Source organism: Rhagoletis zephyria, unplaced genomic scaffold (assembly GCF_001687245.7).
Source record: "Rhagoletis zephyria isolate East Lansing unplaced genomic scaffold, Rhagoletis_zephyria_1.1 Rzeph_scaffold_01999, whole genome shotgun sequence".
NCBI classification, from domain to species: Eukaryota; Metazoa; Arthropoda; class Insecta; order Diptera; family Tephritidae; genus Rhagoletis; species Rhagoletis zephyria.
Window position 1 is genome coordinate 4468 of NW_016159083.1, and position 23790 is coordinate 28257.

General features: G+C 36.7%; 3 protein-coding genes across 3 annotated transcripts; 1 reads left to right on the forward strand and 2 right to left on the reverse strand.

Annotated features, from left to right (window-relative positions):
* Window positions 1-8084: 8084 nt before the first annotated feature.
* Window positions 8085-8936, reverse strand: LOC108365791 (chymotrypsin-2-like). The gene has a single exon (XM_017619951.1). The coding sequence runs from the start codon at window positions 8934-8936 to the stop codon at window positions 8085-8087; it is 852 nt and encodes a 283-aa protein (XP_017475440.1).
* Window positions 8937-12123: 3187 nt separating this feature from the next.
* On the forward strand, window positions 12124-18533 carry LOC108365792 (transmembrane protease serine 9-like). Its single transcript, XM_017619952.1, has 2 exons — window positions 12124-12929; window positions 17771-18533. Exons 1-2 carry the CDS (start codon window positions 12124-12126, stop codon window positions 18531-18533), a joined length of 1569 nt encoding a protein of 522 aa, XP_017475441.1.
* Window positions 18534-22628: 4095 nt separating this feature from the next.
* Window positions 22629-23453, reverse strand: LOC108365793 (chymotrypsin-1-like). The gene has a single exon (XM_017619953.1). It carries the CDS (start codon window positions 23421-23423, stop codon window positions 22629-22631), a length of 795 nt encoding a protein of 264 aa, XP_017475442.1. The 5' UTR covers window positions 23424-23453.
* Between the last annotated feature and the right edge of the window lie 337 nt (window positions 23454-23790).

Below are 23790 nucleotides of genomic sequence, written 5' to 3' on the forward strand. Positions count from 1 at the left end.
GAGTGTATTGTGCGAAAGACTGAAGCCCACCGTCAACGAGCTGATTGGACTTTATCAGTGTGGCTTTAGGCCTGAAAAATCTACCATAGATCAGGTATTCATAATACGCCAAATCTTGGGAAAGACCCGCGAGAATAACATCGACACACACCATCTATTTGTCGATTTCAAAGCCGCTTTCGACAGCACGAAGAGAAGTTGCCTTTATGCCGCGATGTCTGAATTTGGTATCCCCGCGAAACTAATACGGCTGTGTAAAATGACGTTGAGCAATACCACCAGCTCCGTCAGAATAGGGAAGGACCTCTCCGAGCCGTTTGATACCAAACGAGGTTTCAGACAAGGGGACTCCCTTTCGTGTGATTTCTTTAATCTTATGTTGGAGAAGATAATAAGAGCCGCAGAACTGAACCGCTCAGGCACAATTCTTTACAAGAGCGTACAATTGCTGGCGTATGCCGATGACATCGATATTGTTGGTAAAAACAAGGGCTACGTCTGTTCTGCCTTCTCGGGATTGGATAGAGAAGCAAAGCGAATGGGTCTGGTGGTGAACGAGGACAAAACGAAGTATCTCCTGTCAGCACACAAACAGTCAGAGCATACGCGTCTTGGCACCCACGTCACTGTTGACAGTTACAAGTTTGAAAAAGTAGACGACTTCGTTTATTTGGGAACCAGCATTAACACCAATAATAATGTCAGCCTTGAAATCCAACGGAGAATCACTCTTGCCAACAAGTGCTACTTTGGGCAGAGGAGGCTATTAAAAAGTAAAGTCCTCTCTCGTCGTACAAAGATCACACTCTATAAGTCACTCATCATGCCTGTGCTGGTGTATGGCGCGGAAGCATGGACAATGAAAGCATCTGATGAGGCGGCTCTTGGAGTTTTCGAGAGAAAGATTCTGCGAAAGATTTACGGACCTTTACGCGTTGGTGATGGCGAATATCGCAGACGATTTAACGATGAGCTGTATGAGCTTTACAACGATATAGACATAGTGCAGCGAATTAAAATTCAGCGGCTCCGCTGGCTTGGCCATGTCGTTCGGATGGACAGAAACGCTCCTGCTCTGAAAATATTCAACGCGGGCCGCGATGCTGGTAACAGAGGAAGAGGAAGGCCTCCTCTGCGTTGGAAAGACCAGGTGGAGAAGGACTTGGCTTCAGAGAAATGACTGGCGTGCTGTTTTGCAGTCGGCCAAAATCACTTAGGCGGTTACAGCGCCAATAAAGAAGAAGAAGAAGAAGTTAGCGAAGAAGCAGCCAATAGATCTGCTATTTCCCAACCATATCCAATTTTGAAGCACTTAAACAGCAGCGTACTAATCTGCGTGGAACAAATCGCGCATTCGCAAAAATTTCATCACAAAACTTGCAATTTCGTCCACTGAGTTGAATTATCGTTTGGTATACTATGTTTATAGAGGCCCAATTTAAGCAAGTTATGATAGCTGAGACCGAAATTGAGCAACTAGATCCAGACGTAGCGAAGCATGCGACAATAGGGGATATAGAAGGCCCGTACGTTGCTATCCAGGTGTGGATTAATCAGCAGCTAGTCATGACTCAATCCCGACTCTTGCATCTCCTTCGCGCACTCTGGGCAACGTGAGAAATGCATGTGCGAGATGCGGTAACCAATCCGAGTGGAACCTTGGGTCATGGCAGAAAGAGAGGGAGCTTCCGTAGGGCCACACCAGCTTATTTGGTTGAAGGGCTCACTGAAGTCTGCAGCGTCCGTTTCCCAGTAGGTGCGGTTGCAAGCTGGCGTCTGTCTTGGAACAAGCTGCTCACTATACAAACGTGTGATCGTGCGCATTCGCACATACTCAGTTATAATTTCGAGAAAGAAAGAATTTCGTTTACTTGGGAGCCAGCACTAACATCGGTAATAACGGCAGCATCGAAATTCAACGCAGAAAAATATTTGCCAAAAAGTGATACTTTGGACTGAGTAGGCAATTCAGGAGTAAAATCCTCTCTCGACGTACGAAAACCACGCTCTATAAGCCACTCATAATGCCCGTGTTGGTATATGGCGCAGAAGGATGGACAATGACAGTATCCGATGAGGCGTCTTTTGGAGTATTCTAGAGAAAGATTTTGCGGCAGATTTACGGGCGTTTGCGCGTTGACAACTGAGAGTACCGCAGCCGATGGCCCGATGAGCCGTATGAGCTTTACTACGATGTGGACATAGAGCAGCGAATTAAAATAGCGGCTCCGCTGTCTTGGCCATGTTGTTCGAATGGACACCGATGCTGCAGCTCTGAAAGTATTCAACTCAGAACCCGCTGGTGGTAGCAGGGGAAGAAAGAGATCCCTACTGCGATGGAAAGACCAAGTGGAGAAGAACTTGGCTTCACTTGGCATTTCCAATCGGCGTCAGTTGGCACAGAAGAGCGACTGGCGTGCTTTGTTGAACTCGGCCAAAATTGCTTAGGCGGTTACAGAGCCAATTTGACTGTTATTGACTCACCCCATTGCGATTCTCACTCAATTTCTATGAAACTGCCACGTCTGTCACTACAAAGGTTTGATGGAAAGTTCTCAGACTATAATAGTTTTATAAAATCGTTTAATTTAGTCGTTAATGAGCAGGTTTCTTTGTAATCCATCGAAAAGTTTAATCAGCTAATCAAGAACCGATATGTTTTCCAATTTATTATGGCCAAATACGAAATGGTATAAGCTTTTTAAATATAATCTTAGTTTTGCATGAAATCTAAATTTTTAGTATTGTATACATATGGGCAAATCTCTGGAACCCTGTGCTTTTGTGTCACTGACATTTAAATAAATTCTATTAAAGTAATTTTATTTGTTATAAAAAACTTGACCCATTTTTATTTTAATAACGTAATTTAAATTTCTATAAACAATCCAAGGAATTAAAATAACAATTTTGACGTGCCACTTTGGGTACCTTTCGTACGGTTTTATATCAGAGCGCACTTGTGCACAAGGTTATTGTAACTTTGACACTTAACGGTTGTTTGTAACAAGCAAAACGAATCGAGATAGATATACATATATACATAAATGTTACATAAATGATTCGAATGAAAAACTAAATCGATTAAGCGGCGACTGTCTGTCCGTCCGCCTGTCTGCCCGTCTTTGCACACGATAACTCGAGTAAAAATTTAGATATCTTAGCGTACCTTGTTCGTTTACTTCTTTTCAACTTAGCACGGATGGCATTGAAAATTGGCAGAATCGGACAATAACCACGCCTATCTCCCATAAAACGGTAGTTTTCAGAAATACGAAAACCGCGATATTTTAGTAACTAGTGAAGCTTATTATCTCAAAGCTGATATTTACAATGATTTTGAATAAAGTAATATTATAAATTTTTGGAAAGTGGGCGTAGCCACCTCTGTATATCTCCGTGCCAAGTTTTGGCCTTATTATTATTGTTATTATATTTTTTACTTCGAAACTTTTTTTAATTGTAGCTATTTCTTGATGAAAGTGTTCGCCTTGTTCAACACTGAATGAAGTAAATGAATTTTTGTGGGCATGTTAAAACACATTACAGCATTCAGAATTCGTTAACAACCGCGACATAGTCGTCATTTCTTCCAAAGAAATTATTGCATAGCGCTACAAAACACTTCCATGCACGTTTTTCCAAAGCCTACTTCGATCATAATTTTACGAATTTTATTACGAAAATAGGGTTAGGGGTATTCTCGGACTTTTGTAAAGCCCTGGAACGATGCATGGATTGCACGAAAAAAACCGGTTTTCATATGGGACAGCTTTGCAATCCGGGCACCGTGCAAGACTGTGAGAATATTCTCATTCTTGCAAGACTGTGAGAATATTCTCATATTTGTTGTTGGTGTTTCCGACAGGGTAGGATTGTGATGTAATGTGGAACGATTTTCTCTCATCCCTTATCAAATTTAGTTTGAAGACAAACCGGTTTCGGCGTTGTGCCACCGTCAGTATAATTTTTCGTTCTGAATAGTTTCTGTTTATCCATATTTAGCGGTGCTAAATCGTCGGTGGTTCCTAGCTAGGTACGTCTCAGCGGACTGTATTCTTTCGTTCAACCAGTAGTTTGGTTCTGTGTATACATCCTCAGGTAGAAATCAGCTGCTCACCTCTTCTTTATTAATTGTAGCAGGGATTCCCAGGTTGGTAAAAATCACGATTGAGTGAAATAGAGATTGCGCCAATCGCGGTACCGCTAATACGCTCTTTGTGATTTTGACAGAATAAGCTGTGTGCGTGACGCCCTCTTGGTGCAATTGTTGAATGTGAGCATACGAAAAACCCAAATAACAATTTTAATATTTGTGCGTTAATATTTCTGCGTGGTTTTAAACAATTATTGAGACATTAAAAAGCAAAATGAAGTGTGCAGTGGCAAAGTGTATAGTGAAAACAAAAGGTAAGCGTGCTATATAAGTTTTTTTTTCTTTTCCTACGGACGCAAACCTGGCGAAAAAGTGGAAGCAGTTCTGCCTGCGAGGACATGCATTAAATACCAAATCGAGCTTTGTGCTATGTGTGTGAGCTATGAGCTTCTACATGGAACTATGTTGGCCTTTCCTTGGTGAATTGTAGTAGGTATATTTCCATGGTGAATGTAGACAGTTGGTGGTTTAGTTTGCTGGCAATGGCAAAGCAGTTTCTACAGTAAATAGATACATGAACTTCACTACCTACTTATTTTTGTTAGTACCTGATTCTTTTAGTCCTGGTATGAGGTAATGCACCAGTGGATAAGGTCGCCAAGCGCTAATTCAAGCGGCATCTTACCGCGCTGTTACGTACCTAATACAAAACAGTGCCCAAATTATTATACATTTAAAAGTTCAGCTTAAATTATGTTTTACTGACATATTTGCTTCCAAAAAAGCCACACTCATGCATTCTCTCGGAAATGGTACAAAAGTCATCAAATAAAAACTGTGGAGTTTATGGTGGTTGGCTACCGTCCACACATATAAATATGCACTCTGCATGGCTTTTTAAAATGGTAAGTCCAAAAATTCACTTTGCTGCACACCTTCTTTTTGGTCTACATGAAGTTTCAAACACTGTTAATACATCAATTTTTTCCTGTGCTAAAAATCGTACTTATCTAAAGGGCTACATGTCCAAAATTATTGCTACGTGTTCCTAATTAATCAATCTTTGTATATTTATTGATTCCTGCAAAATCGGGCCATGTAATATTAAAACTAACAAATTTTTCTGCATTGTTTACATATTTTTATATGCGTTTTGGCATTTCTCTCTCGCAATTGCACCAAGATGACGTCACGCAAAAAATACGCTCAAAAATCCTCTCTCATTGGCGCAATCTTGTATTCTATCATTCTTGGGTAAAAATCAGTTATTTTCTTTCTCTTTGTTTCTGTAGTTTGGACCTGCGTTTCATTGTTTATGGTAGTCGCCGGGTTTCTGTCCTCTTTTGCATATAGTAGTCTGAGTGGTTCGAATAATATATAAGACGCGGTGTTTATTTGCTCATTTATTATTTTTCCGACGAACATCTTTTGTTTGTATATCTCTATATTCTCTAATATGTTTAGGCGTTGTTCTTTTGTATTGTACATGGAGAAATTTGGCTGTCTTTCCTATTGTCATTGGCGTACAATGCTCTTCTGCCGTATGGTTTGCGATTCCGGTGTGGTAGATGGTTTAAGCATTTTTTGTTGTAGTCTCTTATATGTTCGCGTTATCTTGTTTTTATCTTGCGCCCTGGTTGTCCTATGTAACTATGTTGACATTTGAAAGTCAACTTATATACACCTTGCTTGTCTAGTGGGTCCTCCTTATTTCTTAGTATCCTCCCGACGTTGTCCTTCGTTCTAAATGCTGTATTAATGTCATACTTTTGGAATGCCTTAGCCAATTTATATGATGTTTTGCCCGTATAAGTTGAGACTGGCCAAGCCGTTTCATTATTTTCCTTCTTATTTGATTTCTTCGTGTTTGTTTCTCTTCTTATCTTGTTTACAAGGCCCTTTCTGTATCCGTTATTTTACGCCATTGCGTATATCGTACTAAGTTCTTTGCTGTAAGCTTATTTTTCCAGTGGGGTTCATTCAAGCCTAGTTACTAGATGTCGATAGGCTGCATTTTTGTGCTGTTGAGGGTGGTATTAAGTATTGTGTATTATCGTGTCTGTGTCCGTAGGCTAACCCTGATTCTGCCGAGGTTGCTGGAATGCAAAGTAATGGTCCACACAAGCTTTAACTGGTTTTATGCCATTTTCGTTTATCTGTAAAAAATAAAAGTATACAATTTTATGTACATAAAATACATATAAAAACTGTATGTAATTACTGTACTGTACTGCATGTAATTTACGACCTTCCAGAACTCTAAAGGATCGGAACCTTAGCCTCTCCAGGTACTGGCGAACAACTATGATGGCATCAGCTTTCACCGAGTTCGCCTTTTTCTCTATCTTTTTATTGAGGAAACTGAAAATGGGCTGTTGAATTTGGTTGTGAATTAGATGACGTTAACGGTTCCTCCGATGCCGACAATGCTTTATAAAATGCAGCTATTTCATCTTTTAAATTTTTTTTTGGCTGCTTGCAATTTGTTCTGAAACCTTCCTTTTTAAATCGTGTAATTTTGAGCCAAATGAAACTTCAATAAAAGGGTTAATAATTTAAATATGTAAACTACAGATAGCTTCTAAAACCATCGATGGTGAAGGAAAATTAAAACTCTCGATAGTTTTTCACCTCTAGATGCTTATCAAAGCCGTCCGTAGGCAAAGAATACGCTCACCGAACACAAAGATCTTTCAAATTATTCAACCAAACCAAGGAATAATGATCGGTAACAATGGTAAACCTAGCGCCCTTAACATATGGTCGCAAATTTTCAACGGTCCACAGGACGCTAGACACTGTTCCTCTGTCATTGAATAATTTTTCTCATTCTTATTCAAGGACCTAATCAAATAGGCTATCACTCTCACCGTCCTCAAATCTCTGGGTCAACACTGCTCCTATATTGAAATCATATGCGTCTATCAGGATTGTGCAGGGCCTCTCGAAGTCTGGGTAGCTGAAAACCGGCGCCGCACTTCTACGCCACCCTTCTTTCACAATCTTCGTTTCGTTCGAACTTACGGTTCTTCTTCGTTAGCTCGGTGAGAGATCTAACTAACTCTGAGAAATCTTTAATGAACCTACGGTACCACGACACCGTACCTATAAAAGATTTAGCCTGTTTTGCGTTCTTGGCCCTCTCGATATTTACCACCGCTTTTACCTTTTCTGTATCTACGCGTAAACCGTGATTGTCTACAACGTAGCTTAAATACTTTAATTCAGACCTAAAAAAATTGCATTTGGCCCTAGTAAATTCGCTCTAATCAATCCTAACATCCTACTTTAGGACACAGGCTTCTGTAACTTACCAAACATGAACCTCATGGCTGCTACGCAAACACTTATGGACTCATTCCCACCCTGCGTATGCCTTCGAATCTCGGCCATCAATAAATCATCGTTGCTTATTATTATTTATTTACTCAAAGTTGACACTCGAATCAATCTCATAAAAGGAAAAGTATTGGAAAATCGGCGTGGTAACCAACTGAGCATGTTATCGAAGTGGTTTGAAATTCAGTAAAGACAACCCGCCTTACCATATGAAGCTAGTTTTAAGAAATGTGAATAAACTAAATGCAATACGTGTGCTGGGTATTTAATATTCGGTTTCGCCCGAATTTAGACTCTTCACATGATACAGTATGTAATTACTAAGTACTTGTTTATCAAACCAGAACATTTCCCCCGCTATTTTATTTACCTTATCAACCAGGCTGTCGATTTTGGTGGTAGACGATCAAAGCTCATAATACGATCATAAATTTTCATAAGTATCGATCAATCAATTAGTGGCTATGGTGGAACGCCCTAATCACGAAGTCAACAGCTCCACGCGATATACTATTTTTAAATAAAATATAACTTCAAATGAAACCACCAAAACGGAGAAAGTTGGTCATATTTTATTCAATTCAATAGTCACTTTCGTGAATTCAATTTAAAATGCACATACACATATACGTCAATTAGTACTTATTATTTATGTAGGATTACAACCGTTTATAGTTGTACGAATCCAGTCTGCATGATAAGAAATTCTAGCAAATACATCTGGAAAGCCACGCCCACATGGTACTCCCCAATTACCTATACCCACAAGTCTACCCTGGGAATCGACAAGCGGCCCACCGGTATCACCATGGCAGGCACCTTCGCCCACTGACGAGTTGGTGCATAAATGTCCCATATCCACATCGTCCGAATTGCCATAAGCAGCGCGACATTTTTCGTAAGGCAAATACTGCACTTTAAGTACCTTCAATTCATCTTCATACCATTCGCCCTCCACCGAACTACCCCAGCCAGTCATGGTCAGCGTTTCCCCTTCTTCCAGTTCATCTTCATCTGCTACTGTAATATTTTTCGTCTGATCATCATACTCGATGGAAGTGGCCAACTTAAGTAAGGCGATGTCATTTGAATATAGTGGTTTATCAAAATTGCAATGCACGTGGATTTTTTCGACATCATACTGCCATGCCAAGCCCATCCATTCGTTGGTGCTCGTTATGACTTTCACCAAATTCCTTTGCAGTCCGCTCACACAACTAGCCGCTGTCACAACGAACTGATCACTAATGATCGCACCACCACAAAAGTGACTGCCATAGATGTTTTGTAATGAAACCTGCCAGGGTGCAGATGCTTCGGCCGCTACCTCACCGCCCACAATGCGTCCAGTTGCGCGCGAATCACTTTTAGAAAATGTTGGGCGAGTATAACGATGGAGTACGCCTTCATAGGGAGCACCGTATAAACGAAGCGTCGAGCCAAATGAAAATGTTAAAGCTAAATGTGCGATGAATATTTTCACTGCCGCGGAAGACCACATTTTAATGGTAGTTATTTGTTGGATATTAAAATAACATCTGATCCAAAGTTGGGTAGTACTTAAAACTTTATAAAGTTCAATGTTAACACAATCACCCGAACACTGCGTTAAGATATGCGTTAACGCCAGTTTTCATTGTTTTATTGCTTCTTGATAATATCGTGATAATTAAGTTGGTTGATAGCATTTGAGTTTATGTATGTATGTAAAAGGAAGCGATTGCGTAGTTCTGGCCACAAATTGCTCGGAAATTTAACTTTGCTATTCGTGGTTGACCGCCGATGGGCTCTAGGGATTTGAGATGCATTTGACAACACAGAAGGGACCATATAGGCGGACAATGAAGAAATTTTCGAGTGCATTTCTGCCACGAAAAGGCTTCCATATGCAGTTCGGAACCGACGTAAGACTGTAGCTGAAATCGGGCACAAATATGTTGCGAGAAGTATTTTCGTAGAGCCTTAGCATTGCCAGTAGTATGTTCGATTATTCGGCTTCTGTCCTAAACCCGGTTGCCGAGTTATTCAAAAAATTCCAATATGAAAAAAACGGTTCCCAATTTTGAAATTAACCGGATACACTAGTTTTATTTTACATAGTTTTCATACAGTGAAAATGCTTATATTGGAATGAAGTCATGACTCCGTGGTGCTTTACATTCTATAGGCTTAATACCTTCGATTGATAAAGAATTTGTTCATTAAACAAATGAGTACTAAATTAATTAATAATAATAATTTTTGGAAATTTAATTAAAAATATCCTGGCCAGGATTTTTTCAGCCAACCCCAGGCACACCAATAACGTAGTTCGGTCTCTCATTCCTAATTCGCACTCCAATTACCCTAACTCATTTGTTTGTAATTCTAATCCAATCGAAAATCGGTGCCGTCTCTAATCTTTATCGGAAATTTATCGAAAGTAGCTCACAAATCAAAACTTGCATTTTTTCTGAGTACGAAAAGTAAAGTTTATCAATGTGTATGTCCCCAATTTAATACAGAAACTTATAAGTTTTTAGGAAGAATCTACATTTTGCATAAATTTTGCAGCAAAGAAAAACAAAAACAAAACGCAAAGACAGAGAACTGTCAAATCGAATTGAGAATGTGGCCATGGGAATGGGGTAATTCGCGACCATAATCGGAGGAGCGAATTGTATTAGCCTATGTAATTATGAAAAAGTTTATGTGAAGTTCGGAATGAAATCGTTTTCAGCGAAAAATTTAATCAGATAAATCTCAGGAAAACTGCTTAAATCTCATCCGTTTCACCACCATTGTCGATAGTTTTGTGTACATACGTTTCGGATGAACACTTTAGTGGGAGAACGGTTCGAAAAGCGAACGAAAATGGAATCCGAAAACAGATGAACCCCCCCCTGTGGAGGGAAATATGCATAAAAATTTAAGATAATAAATAATGGTAAAAATATTTTCAGATCTCAATTATTTAAGATCTCTTTTCAGAGACAGTATTCGAGAGATCTAGCTTTAATTTAAGCCAGGAAGGTTGTATCACCTTTTGTTTCTTTTCTAGAGCTTCTAAAATATTGCAAAAACCGGGAACTTTTGACGTTTGAGCTCGTAATACCCATACTAAAATTTTTTTATATATTTCTTGAGCTTTGTTATCCATTGAAAAATGAGCAAGAATTCAGATTTACGTTTTTTTTCTTCAGAAATTTCTCCTTATGTGGTCTATAACACCCTTCGCTACCTTATTTAGTTATAGTTTTGCAAAATAATTCAAAACTACATCAAGTGCCATTAAAATATATTAAATTTCCCCCTGACTTATAGGCATTTGTGACCACTTTGTGAAAAATTGCATGAAAATGCTGAACTTTTGGGCCGTTCGGGGCACGTCTTTCCATTTTCCGATTGTAAAAATTTTTCGCAGGGCACGCTTTTATGACCAAAATAATGTTCTCCATATTACAAAGGCTCATTCTAATGTCCAGGCATGGGCAGAGAATGAGCGCACAATGGCGGTGAATTGCATGTAACTTTTCTTTGACTTGCTAAATTATATCCACAATTAAATACAATATGCTCAATACTCTAAATAAAAAAATGATATTCTTGGTTGTTACGAACGACCTTACATAATACCTCCCCAAAGAGAAATCCTGCGGCCGGCCATGATGATCAGATAAGGGTTCAGGAAAATCTCTAAAAGACTGCATACTTAGCGTCAATGTCTCAAGAAATTTACCCCGGGGGTTGTGATATAAGTTATAAAGATCTTTAACCAAGACTTGCGCCAATGTGCAGCAATTAAAAAATATCAACTTTATTTATTTACTTTTTATCAAGTAATGACACCAAATAGTTAGCAGAGTTGGAGCGTTCTTTTCAGCTCGTTTACAACAGATGGGGGCTTCTTTGTGTTCTAAACGCGTTTCTAACTCAAAATTATTCCAGTAAATAATTTTCTTTATCAGCCAGGCAAAAAATAAAAATTAAATTGGCCAGCAATCTTTCTTTGGCCAATTTATGAGTGCAGGGTGAAGAAAAAAGCGCACTTGTATTAGACCAATTAGTCTTAATTTGGTATCAATTATGAGTACAATAAAGAAGTATACTTTAAAGTGACGCCGCTTGATTTTATTGTTGCTGATCAATATATGCATTCTTAGCATACATACATGTAAGCAAATGCACTCGATTATACTTGTGAAAACATTTCACCACACCACACGCACACAAAGTAAGAGTTATTGCATTATAAACGATAAAATGGTATGTCTATGACAATGCACCTGGTATGATCATTGGAAATATACTTAAAAGTCATTATAACCTATCATCCTATATACGTAAATAGATATAAATATAAAGGAAAATTTTAATAGTATATCTAAAAGCGTTTAGTTTACAGTTCACGCTTGGCAAAAGTATACAAGCGGGTAAATGATGTTGCAGCCAGGCAATGCTCTAGCGCTGATAATNCATTTCACCACACCACACGCACACAAAGTAAGAGTTATTGCATTATAAACTTTAAAATGGTATGTCCATGACAATGCACCTGGTCTGATCATTGGAAATATACTTAAAAGTCATTATAACCTATCATCCTATATACGTAAATAGATATAAATATAAAGGAAAATTTTAATAGTATCTCTAAAAGCGTTTAGTTTACAGTTCACGCTTGGCAAAAGTATACAAGCGGGTAAATGATGTTGCAACCAGACAATGCTCTAGCGCTGATAACTGGACTTTGTGTTGCTATCGAACACACACAAGCAATACGCATACTACCGGAGTATATAGGTTACGATAATAACCAGATGGATAAGTCAATTGAAGGTCGCATCGTTGGTGGCGTCCCGGCCGAAGAGGGTGCAGCACCTTATCAAGTGTTGATAAAAACTATTTGGGACTCTCATGTCTGTGGCGGTGCTATCATCTCGGATCGGTGGATATTGACCGCCGGTCATTGTATGCAGGATTTTCCAATTGAATCATTGCTCGTGGTTGTGGGCACGAATATTTGGAGCAAACCGGGTGCCACATATCGGCCCGAACTCGCCTACATACACTGTCGCCATGATAAGCCCATTTACCAGAATGACATCGCTGTTGTTCGCCTCAATGCCACTATACAATTCAATAATGTAACACAACCCATTGAGATGTATACGAATACACTTAAAGCTGGCGATCAAGTGACAATGACTGGCTGGGGAAGCCCCAAACTCAACTGGCCCAATACAGAAATGTTACATATACAAAATTTCACCATTATTTCCAGGCAGGAATGCTTGCAACGTTGGGATAATCACGAAGGTGTTGGCTATGGACATATTTGCACGTTTACTAGATCGGGAGAGGGTGCTTGCAATGGCGACTCGGGTGGGCCGATAGTGTACGAAGGAAAATTGGTAGGCCTGGTTAATTGGGGTGCGCCATGTGCAATGGGAAAGCCAGATATGCATGCGAGTGTGATCTACTATCGCGACTTTATCGAGCGTTCGCTGGCGCAGTGCTCAAGACAGCGGACTTAAGATGGGGCCGATGATGATAGTTTTAAGTTTAAGAAAAACGTTTAAAATTTGCAAAATTGGAAAATTAGATCGCACTAGTAAGGAAGCAAATTAATTAATTACACACGTACTTTGGCAATTATAATAATTAATAAATTTTAAAACATAACTCAACAGTAAATTTGTACTAAGCGAACGTTCAAAAGTTTGTGTTACATGTATAAATAAAAAAAGGCATTTTTCTAAGTATTGGGCTACAATACAGTATGTAGGAAAAAAACATGAACGTTCACAATTCATAGGCAAATTGGGTCAATAAATTTAGAAAACAGCCTGAGTGCACGCAATTCTGCTGAGCAACATTTTGGATCATAAACTAGTCGTCATAAAGATACCCGCTTATTTTTATTGGCGCTCTTAAAAGTTCATAAATTCTCACGTTGAAATATGTATGTATATATATCTACAATTACAATGATACAGAAGCTATGCCATACAAAGAATGCCTGGCTTGGAATACTGGTGATACTGGTATACATATCTTCATAAGTACATGCAAAAAATTTACCACTTCTAAACTAAACCGTCCGAAATTATTTTATAGCCTACTTCGCCGTAACTGCCGTTACAAATGTTTTTGGATGCACAAGTCGACAAATTATTAATATTTCAAACAAATATCCTAGTTTTTCGCAAAGTTATCATATAAAGACGATCGCGCAATTGATGCAGTTACATTTAAAATAGTTTAGAAAAATTTGTATTCACAATGAGTAAAAGGATCATGATTTTTTTTTTAAGAAAGATCAGCTGCAATCAAAAACGTTTTTAGATCTCCGATATGCCGTAATATTTCGGCCTTAAAAGGGCCTATCTACAGAGAGGAAAATTCTCCCGTTTGAAAGAATTTTATTCTAATTTTATAAGGTGTGGTTAAGAGGTAACATGAAAGTTTTTTTTTCATTAAAAATATTATAACTATTCCACCATTTGAGATAGAAATTTTTGCTTAACATGAAAATTTTTTTTCACTAAAAAGCTATAACGGGCTTTTAGGACCTAAAAACCTATAAAAAAAAGGCAAAGTCAAATAGCGAAATTGGCAAGAAAATGCACTAGCAATAGCAAAAAAAGGCAAAAGAAGGCACTAAAAACGACAAAAACTGAAAAATTTCACTGGTTTACAAGCAAAATATTCAATACAATCCCTATATAGAATTGCTCGCCGAAAATCGAGTTAATTTTTTATGCTATGGAGATATTTTCAGGTGTACATGGCGTATGAGTAACCTTACATCTTTATTACATCTTTATTTATTCATCGATTTTCTTCATTATCAACTTGATTTTTTTTTTGTAACAGAACAGGCTTTAACACAGCTTTGAATGTACTATTTAAACGTGCGCTCGACGTGAGTTGATACAAATGGTGGCCAATTTAAATATGGAACGTTTGCAATTTGTACATTATCAGGAATAAGGGCTTTCTCCTCGCTATAATTACTTTTTTAAATATACAATAGGCAAAAAAAGGCAAATATATTAAAAAAGGCAAGAATAGGCAAGGTCAAGTTTGTTTATGGAATCAGGGAAAGCTAAATCGTGGGCATTCTTAATCGAATATACTCAATCCGTTCCCTGGTTATAACTATTGAACCGTCGGAGATAAAATTTGTCCAGGCATAATCTTGAGGGTATTTAACTCTCTACGAAATCACTCTAAATTTAGTTACCTTAGAAACGATTAAAACTATTAAATATGTGAATGATATTGCTAAACCAGGTATAGCGTTGATAAAAAATTATGATCGAACTTTGACTAAAGACGAAGAACAGAAGCAATTTATTTTGCAAGTAGTGCAATTACACCGCCAGCAATATCCTAATTGCAATAAAATGAATTTATTAATAATTAAAAAGAATGTGAACGGTCAGCACACGAAAGAGGTAAGGAAAAAGATGGAAAAGTGATTTATTTGGACAAAACAATAAAAATAACTAAGGATACCAACAAATGCGCGACAATGCCCACGGCCACACACATGATAATGAATAATACTTCAAACAACCCTCAATAGCACAAAAATGCTGCCTTTAGGTATCTAGTAACGAGGTTGAACGAACCCCATTGAAGAGAGAAGCTTACAACCAAGAACTTAATACAATATACGCAGTCGTGGAAAATAACGGATGCAGAAAAGGTCTAGTAAACAAGATCACTTTTTATTAGAGTATCCAGCCTTACTGATACTATTTAAAGCAAATGTTTATTTTCCAACTGTAATCAATACTTTAAGTGCCATGGAATATTCAGGTGAAGGTATTTATAATTTATTTGGTACCTTCCTATAGGCCTTATCAAAAAATTTACCGGAAATGTACATATATGCTAAAGATTACTATTAAAAAAAGTGTGAGTAATGGTTCTTCAGGTCTTGAAACTAGACGCATGTTAGAAAGAATTTCATGTAGTTTTCCAGTATATATTTATATATTTTCGCGCGATTTTGCAAATGTATGTAATTTTCGATTGATATGGTTTCAATTAGCCATGAATTACTTTTTCTATAATGCAGTCATCAAACATTACAGTACAGAAATATAAAAAAACAAATAAAACGAAAACCGAGTAAATGTTTGTAAAAAATAACACTTCAATTCAAAACAAATCGCAGTGGCGGAATATTAAAGGAACATTACAGAGAATTTTGAGTTTTCAATTAATATCATAAATTTTATAATGAATTAAATTGTAGAAATATCGCACGGATGTTTCTCATGTGAAAAAATTAAGAGATAAATTAAATAAAATAGGTTTACTTGCCTGTATTAGTACTAGAGTTGCCAGACGTACTGCTTTTTATTGCAATGTACTCCCAAAGAAGGAAATCTGGAAGTGTACTTCATTTTTAGTTTTGTACTTCTTTTGTTTTATAAATACGGTGACCATCCGTTCTATTTTTTGCAGGACCGTACTGTATTTCAAAGGTCGGTCCTGCGTAGTTTTTCAAACCTGAAAATGTACTGATTTTTTCCAAGTGTCCTGCATGTGTCCCGCATTTTACTCGTTATTTCAAAATTATCGGACAATGGATGGATTTTTTTCAAAAAAAGTGTTTTCGTAGCTTTTCTTCAATACCTCATGAAAAAATCTCCCATCAACGTAAGCGACTTACAGTTCGAAGGGTATTAATGTGCCTCATACCAAAATATATAACTTGTGGCGACTTCAATGAAAATTATTAGTGCTACAGGCGACCATTTGCATTTTGTCGTCAAAGTCGAAAAAATAAAGATTTTCAATCAAATACGCAGTTTCATTTGATTATTTTTTTCATTATTTTAAAAATTCGATAAAGAAGATATATCATAACAGTAAATTTTGAGCCAAAGATAATGAAAATCGGATTAGAAATGTAGATGCTATGGAGCGCAATCTGCACTAATTATATATTTTTGTAAAGGGCACTTTATAACTCGAAGTTTACGTCGATTCATGACGTCGATTTTTGACAAATAACTGCGAAAAGTACCAAAAAACAAAAAAAAAGGTATTGTTTTCATTTTGAACGACTCAAAATTTGCCTATAAAATAATCTTCTAAAGATTTTCACTTTTCGTGTAAGCTATTGTAATTATAATAAGTTTTACTATACTTTTATAAATATTCAGAAAACGTGATTCATTTTTAAAGTTTAAAATGTATTAAGAATTTAGAATTATAAATACTCTTTTGATATTTTTATACTGCGTAAATATATATAGGCATATTTTTGAAAAATTGTCCTTCATTTTGAATCCATATTTATGGTCACCGTAATTATAAAGCTTTTGTAATGAGCTCTACTTTTACTTCAAAAATTTCAGATGAACAACATTGCGAATATTATACTAACATCACTACAATTTTGAGTGTAAGTCAATATAGTTATTTATTCCTTTTACCTGAATAATCAGTAAATTTAAATAATTTTATTATCAGTTTAAAAAATTTCAAATCGGTTTTTTAATTTCCGGATAGTTTTAAATAAAGTTTTAATACTTCGTCATACAGTTTCAGTTTGTATAAGTAAACATCGTCAACAAAGGGGCATAACCTCCCAGAGTGAAATAATCGCCTTCAAATTTACTTTTAAACGCTGCTGAGGAGACGTCAAACAGTTAGGGGATTCACAAGATGTGTTAGCCGTAGTAAAATCTTAAGCTTAACGATTTTGTATGTAAAATAATGATTAAAATAGATTTAGAAGATTTAAAACTACACAAAAAATATATATTATTAGCCCACCACTTTAACCATTACGTAAAAATATTAAGCTTTAGATTTTATGGCAGTTAGCACGTCTTGTGGAACCCCTAAGTATAATAGAAATACGTGCCACGGCTACATAAAATTCCGAGTTGCTTGAACTTAATTTGCTTCTGCAAATTGCTTAGCGTACTTTTGCCTTATTCGTGCTCCTTATCTCGAATATGGATATAATCGCTGTTGAAGTGTTAATAATCATAATAACGTTTAATTGGGTAAGTGATTAGATTTCTGCACGAATTCGATAACCACCGAAAGCAATAAAAATGCAAAAATGATTGGATAAATTTCAAGAACCTACGGTGTCATTCTTCGGTTTCTGTTCAGTTATGATATTCAGCCCTAACTAGTAAAACACTATTTTTACATTTAAAAATTAATTTACATATATACATACATACATCCAATTACTTAATTAATTCAATAGAAAAAAACGCATATAAAAATGACGCAGTGGGGAACTATTCTCTCGATAATCCTCTGCATTTCAACGTCGGTCTTGTCTAAACGTCTCATTACGCCTAATCCCAGATTGCTGGCACGATACAAGGAAGCTTTCACACAACCTGAAGGGCGCGTAGTTGGCGGTGAAAATGCTGACCTCGGATTCGCTCCGTATCAGGCGTCTTTGCAGAGTATGTTTGGCGATCTTATGTGTGGTGGCGTCGTCATCGACAAGCAATGGGTACTAACAGCAGCACATTGCGTCTACGGTTACAATCCGCCCTACTTGCGTGTTATTACCGGTACAGTAGAATGGCGGCAACCTCGCGACATTTACTTCCCTGACGAGTATTACACACACTGCAACTACAACAATCCGAATTATCACAATGACATAGCACTCATACATGTCAACGACACAATTCGTTTCGATGAATACACACAGGCCATACCGCTTGCCACGAAGCCATTAGAGGATGGTGCAGAGACTATACTTACCGGTTGGGGAAGGACTGTTGCCAATGGTCCGATTCCGGAAATATTACAGAAAGTAACACTACGTGCTATCAGTCACAAGCGTTGCTTAGAGGAGTATGATGGCGATGAGATGGTGGATGTTGGCCATGTTTGCACATTAACGAAGGAAGGTGAGGGTTCATGCAAAGGTGACTCTGGTGGTCCCTTGACTAGCGATGGTGAACTGGTTGGATTGGTCAACTGGGGAATGCCTTGTGCGCTGGGCAGCCCGGATGCATATGCGAGTGTTTATTTTTATAGAGATTGGATACGGCGTGTAACGTCTGGAACGTGCAAGAACTGCCACTGCGAAGAGAGTAATTACCCTTTCTAACTAGTAATGTTAAAAGGCAAAAATTGAGATTTGTTGTTGTACATATGTATGTACATAACTATGTAAATATTGTAATACATATATAATATAATAAACAAGACTACTAGTTTTGTTTTGAGGTTAAGTACGGGAGTTATTAAAATGAAAACCGAAAATGCGTAAGGGTACGTTCACACAGCCGTTCCGAGCAGAGCGAAGCTTTCAAATTTCTCTAGGTCGGCAGGTAATGACAAACTTTCGAGTGTATTTGTGCCGTGAAAAGTAGTTAAAGTAAGTCCCTCCCCTTTGTATGATAAAATCAAGGTGCACGGCATAAATCGGAGGAAAAGCTCGGCCCAAAACTAACGTATTGTGTAAGCGCAAATCTACTTAGTAAGTATTGTAATATGAAAGTATTGTTTGTTATTTAGATTTGTTAATACTTCAATGAAAACAATTTTTTACGATAAAACAATTGAAGCAAGTACATACCTACTAAAAATGTATGTATTTATGTATGTAAAGCCGCTCATTTCGTTGAAGGTAAGTTTCGTGAAATATTTATAGCCTATTTCATGCGAGAAGCTCTGTCGTAGAAGGCGATTTAAATCGAAGTCGATCAAGATTGAACCCGTTTCCCCGAGCAATCATATATTGTTCGAGTTTTAACCCTCTGCTACTGTCGTAACTAAAATTTATCCAAATTTACTGGCGTATAGTCTCTCAGACACCAATATTACATTTGTATCAAAATATATGTGTTGGATATTAATTAATAAACTCTTTCTTGATATAAACTGGAAATTTTGTTAATATTTTAAATACTTACAATGAATTAGTCATATAAACAAACTATTAATATGGCGAAAAATATGCGTCTGTCAGAATACCACATCAGTCGCAGAGTAGAGGTGGAAAAATATCGACGATACTATCGATATATCGATGGTTAATGTTTTAAAATACTATCAACGTTTTAAATCTATCGACATTATCGGCTGTAATGTAAGCTGCTGCTCGTGGGGACTCGTCAAAACATCGGGTAAAATATTTCAAATCGAGCACCATTGCTAAGGCAAAACTACTCGCCTAGTTGGACTTAAATCCAAAACTGTTGACAAACTATTTTTTTTGCAAAAAAGTGTTGAAAAAAATAAATGAAAATGCACAGGCTATTGTACAATTATTTTGATAAAACTCAATCGTTTAATAAAAATATGATTTTCTTACGTTTTAAATATGGCCGATAGTATCGATATATCGATATTGTCCATCAATACTATCGGTATAGATCAATAGTTAAGACTATCGATAATTAAGATAGTTTTCCATCTCTATCGCAGAGAGTTACAGTGGTCAAGGAAAAATGAAACGTTCAAGCTTCCGCATGTTCAAATTATCGTGTGTTCGAGTTTTCGCGGGTGCACAGTAGTTCCGAAAATCATGAAATAGTCCCAGGAATCCTGATGTAGTAGTGCTGAAAATGCTGATTTAGTTCCGAGAATCCCGAAAATCTCTAAATTCCCTATAAAGTTCCCAAATTTAGGTGAGGATATTTGAGGTGTGGTGAGTTTAGGTGATGTGTGATGAGAACGGGTGTAATGAATTCAGTTGTGGTGAATTAAGGTGTGGTTAATTTAGGCTCGGTAGGATCAGATGTGGTGGGTTTAAGCGAGTGTGTTGATTTGAGGTGAGGTGAAATTAGGTGAGTGCAAGGTAAGGTGTTAATTGTTTACATTTTTCCAAAATTATAAAGTATTTAGTTTCTATGTATTTAGTCATCTACTGCATACCCTTACTTTAGTACCTGAGTACTTTGAACAAGGCTTTTAAGCGCCTGCTAAATAATTTCATTTTTTGTAACAGCTCCAAAATACCGAATTTTTTTTACTTGAGTATTTCGTAAATACCGACATTTTTTCGATTGGGTATCCAGCAACTCCTAAATACCTAAGTTTTTACTTGAATATTTAAAAACCTTTAAATACTAATTATGTGAGTATTTTGAGAGGGTCTTCTGTACACTGCGAAAAAATCTGCAAAAAATTGGTTACTTTTACCAAATTCAAACTTGAAATTGAATTAAGGTGATTTTTGTTTGACATTAACAATGCCATGGTTGATATTTTACAACAATGATTTCGTAATATTAACCACACTTTTGCTTACATTAAACAAATTTTTTGTTGCCAATTTTTTTCGTTTGAATACGATTATCTTCATCACTTTATAGATGCTTGTCATAATTCGGAGATACAAAACAAAAATTATTATGCTATTATTTTAAAACGTGGGCCCTGACGGGATTTGGACCATCGTCGTCTAAAAGTTAGCAAATAACAGCAAACATCTCTGCACACTCAACTACAGGCGTTCAGTAAATTTACCCTCAAATGTTGAACTTGAATAAATTTTCTGCGTCGTTTGATCGTCTGCACTTCACAGATGCTTTTTCGTAATTAAGAAAAACCAAAAACAAAAAAAAAATACGTGTCGCCTCTGACCTCATTCAAACTCGATCCTTCTGGAAGCCAACAAATAACAGCAAACATCTCTGCACATTTGCTACAGCCAGTCATAAAAATGTGCCTTCAAATGTTCAACTTGAATCACATTTCTTCGATCTGTGTTTTTACCTTGAAAAATTTAAACAATAACTTGGTTGAAAAAAACCATGATACTTTCGGCTCAGTGTAGTATCACTCCTACAGTTTGAACCCAACAAGCTCCGGCCTCTGCCAATTCACCTGCTCTTTTGATACCTTTTATGTACATATGGCATGGGACCCTAACAGGAGAGGTGGACGTTGACTGAGTTATCGAGCGCAGCTCCACCTTGCATTCTTGAATTACACTCTAAAAAGTGCATGTAAAACTACTACTGAAAAGTGTTTATTTTTCATCCAGAATCTGTGCAAATATACGCACAAGATGTTCAAGATTTGATTTTGAACATGAGTTTTTTAAAATATACACATAAATTTACATATTAAATGTTTAAAATTACAAATATTTTGAAAGTAAATATATATTTTTAACAAATAATAAATATTAAGTTCTCATATTTACTCAATTTTAAACACTTTGTGTGTAATTTTTCTCTACGTGACAAATTTGGTAGTAAAAGTAAACAGACAATGTTTAATTTTGTACACGTTAGGAGAGGAAACTGATTACCTCTTTTTATATGTGTAAATTAAAAAAAAAAAAAAAAAAAAAAAAAAAAAAAAAAAAAAAAAAAAAAAAAACATTTTTTAGAGGAAATTTTGAACATTTTATGTGTAAACTGTGACCCAAACCCAAAAAAAATTGAAATTCGTTCTGCGCCACACATATGATAAGTAAAAGTAAACAAGAAGTGTTTAATTTAATTAACACGGTGTGTAAATTTGCATGCATTAAGAGAGGAAACTGGTTACCTATCTTAATATGCGCAAATTTAAACAAAAATTTGCTGTCAAATTGAGAAAGAGAAATTTTATTTCGATATGTGAACAGCCAGAAAGACCTTTTTGCCGCATTTTGAAAATCAGTTTTAGAAATAGGAGTTGCAAGATGTGACTGCAATTGAGAGAGCGCAAATCGATTTCGGAAATATATTGCCACTTACGCTAGCTATACTAGCTATTCGCCTTTCAGAAATAGAAAAACAAAAACACTTTCGAAAGACACTTTACATGCAAGGTGTGACTGCTCATGCAACTGCTTTCTGAAATTTCTCAATTTGACGGCCTTTTCGAAATATATTGCATTGCCACGTCTGACAGGCTCTTTACGAAAGACTTTTGCCTTTGGAAAGACTGTGGTGAGTTGAAAAACGGTTGCCCGAATTGCCCTGACAATATTTTTTTTTGAACTAAGTATGTATGAATTTTTGATACTAAGGATAGCAGCCATTCCATCGTAGTCATTTATTTTGTTTTTAGTACGAAACGGAGAAAAAAAAACAAAAATATGCATGTGTATGTATATATAAATATCTATGTACATAAATTCGATTAACGCACTTCGTCAAGAAGTTGTATTCGTTTTTAAACCAGCATAGGTTAAATCATTTATTTTATACACATTACTTCGCATTAAACCAAAAATTACATAATTGCATATTTTACTTAATTAAGTTACACACTTTGTATTTTCTGCCATTACACGTCGAATAAAATCCACATAGAAATATGGACTTGCATGCGCATCTGGATAGCCAATGGCACAAGGGTAGCCCCAATTAACAATGCCAACCAATTTTCCGGCACTCACTAGAGGCCCACCAGAGTCACCGTGACATGCACCTTCTCCATACTTCGTATAGGTACACATGTGTCCAACATCCACGTCAGAGGAATCGTTAAAAGCTGCCTTACACTTCTTATGAGGCAAATATTTTAAGTAAATCATCTGCAGATCATCCGGAGTATCACCATACAGCTCTGTCGAGCCCCAGCCCGTTAAAATGACCTCATCGCCTTCCTTCATCTGCTCTGTTGGCAATGGTATTGGCTGAGTTTTTTCATTAAATTCGATCGATGAATTTAATTTCAATAAGGCTATATCATTATGCAAGTACGGTGTGTTGTATCGGCAATGCATATGAATAGATTTTACTGTGTATGTGGCATTCGGCTTCTCCCATTGATTGGATCCTGTTGCAATAATCAAATCACTTGGTGATTTATAGCTAACACAGTGCGAAGCGGTTAATATCCAATCCTTGTCAATAATAGCACCACCACAGCTATGATAACCATAGGAACTTTGAAGTGAAATTTGATATGGCGCAAAACCCTCCGGTGCGTTTTGGCCACCAATGATACGACCCTCGTACGAACTTTTTACATAGTCTTTAGGATATTGAAGAAGTATTGCTTGTGTATTGGCAAACAAAAAAGCAACGAGAAAAATAAACACCTTCATGGTCTAAAGCTATAGCGTTTATTAGCAATTTTTGTCACTTTGAAAACGTTTATCTAAATGATTGGTCATTTTATAAAGTACGTTCATATAAACCAAGTGCAATGAAGATTATCGGCGTTTATGTTCGAAGATAAAATACGTGCTATCGCTGTTTTTATCCATCAGTAACTGGTATATAATGGGTATTAAAATTTATTGCCATCAAAAATAAATACATACATACATATGCATAACTATATGGAAAATTCCAAGTCAACGGTGAAAAAATATTTTAGAAAACAGTTAGTCTGTATACCAGTGATCGAACTTCTACCACATTTTAGGTAGATCTGCCACTTTTTTTAGCATCTACCACACAAGGTTTGAA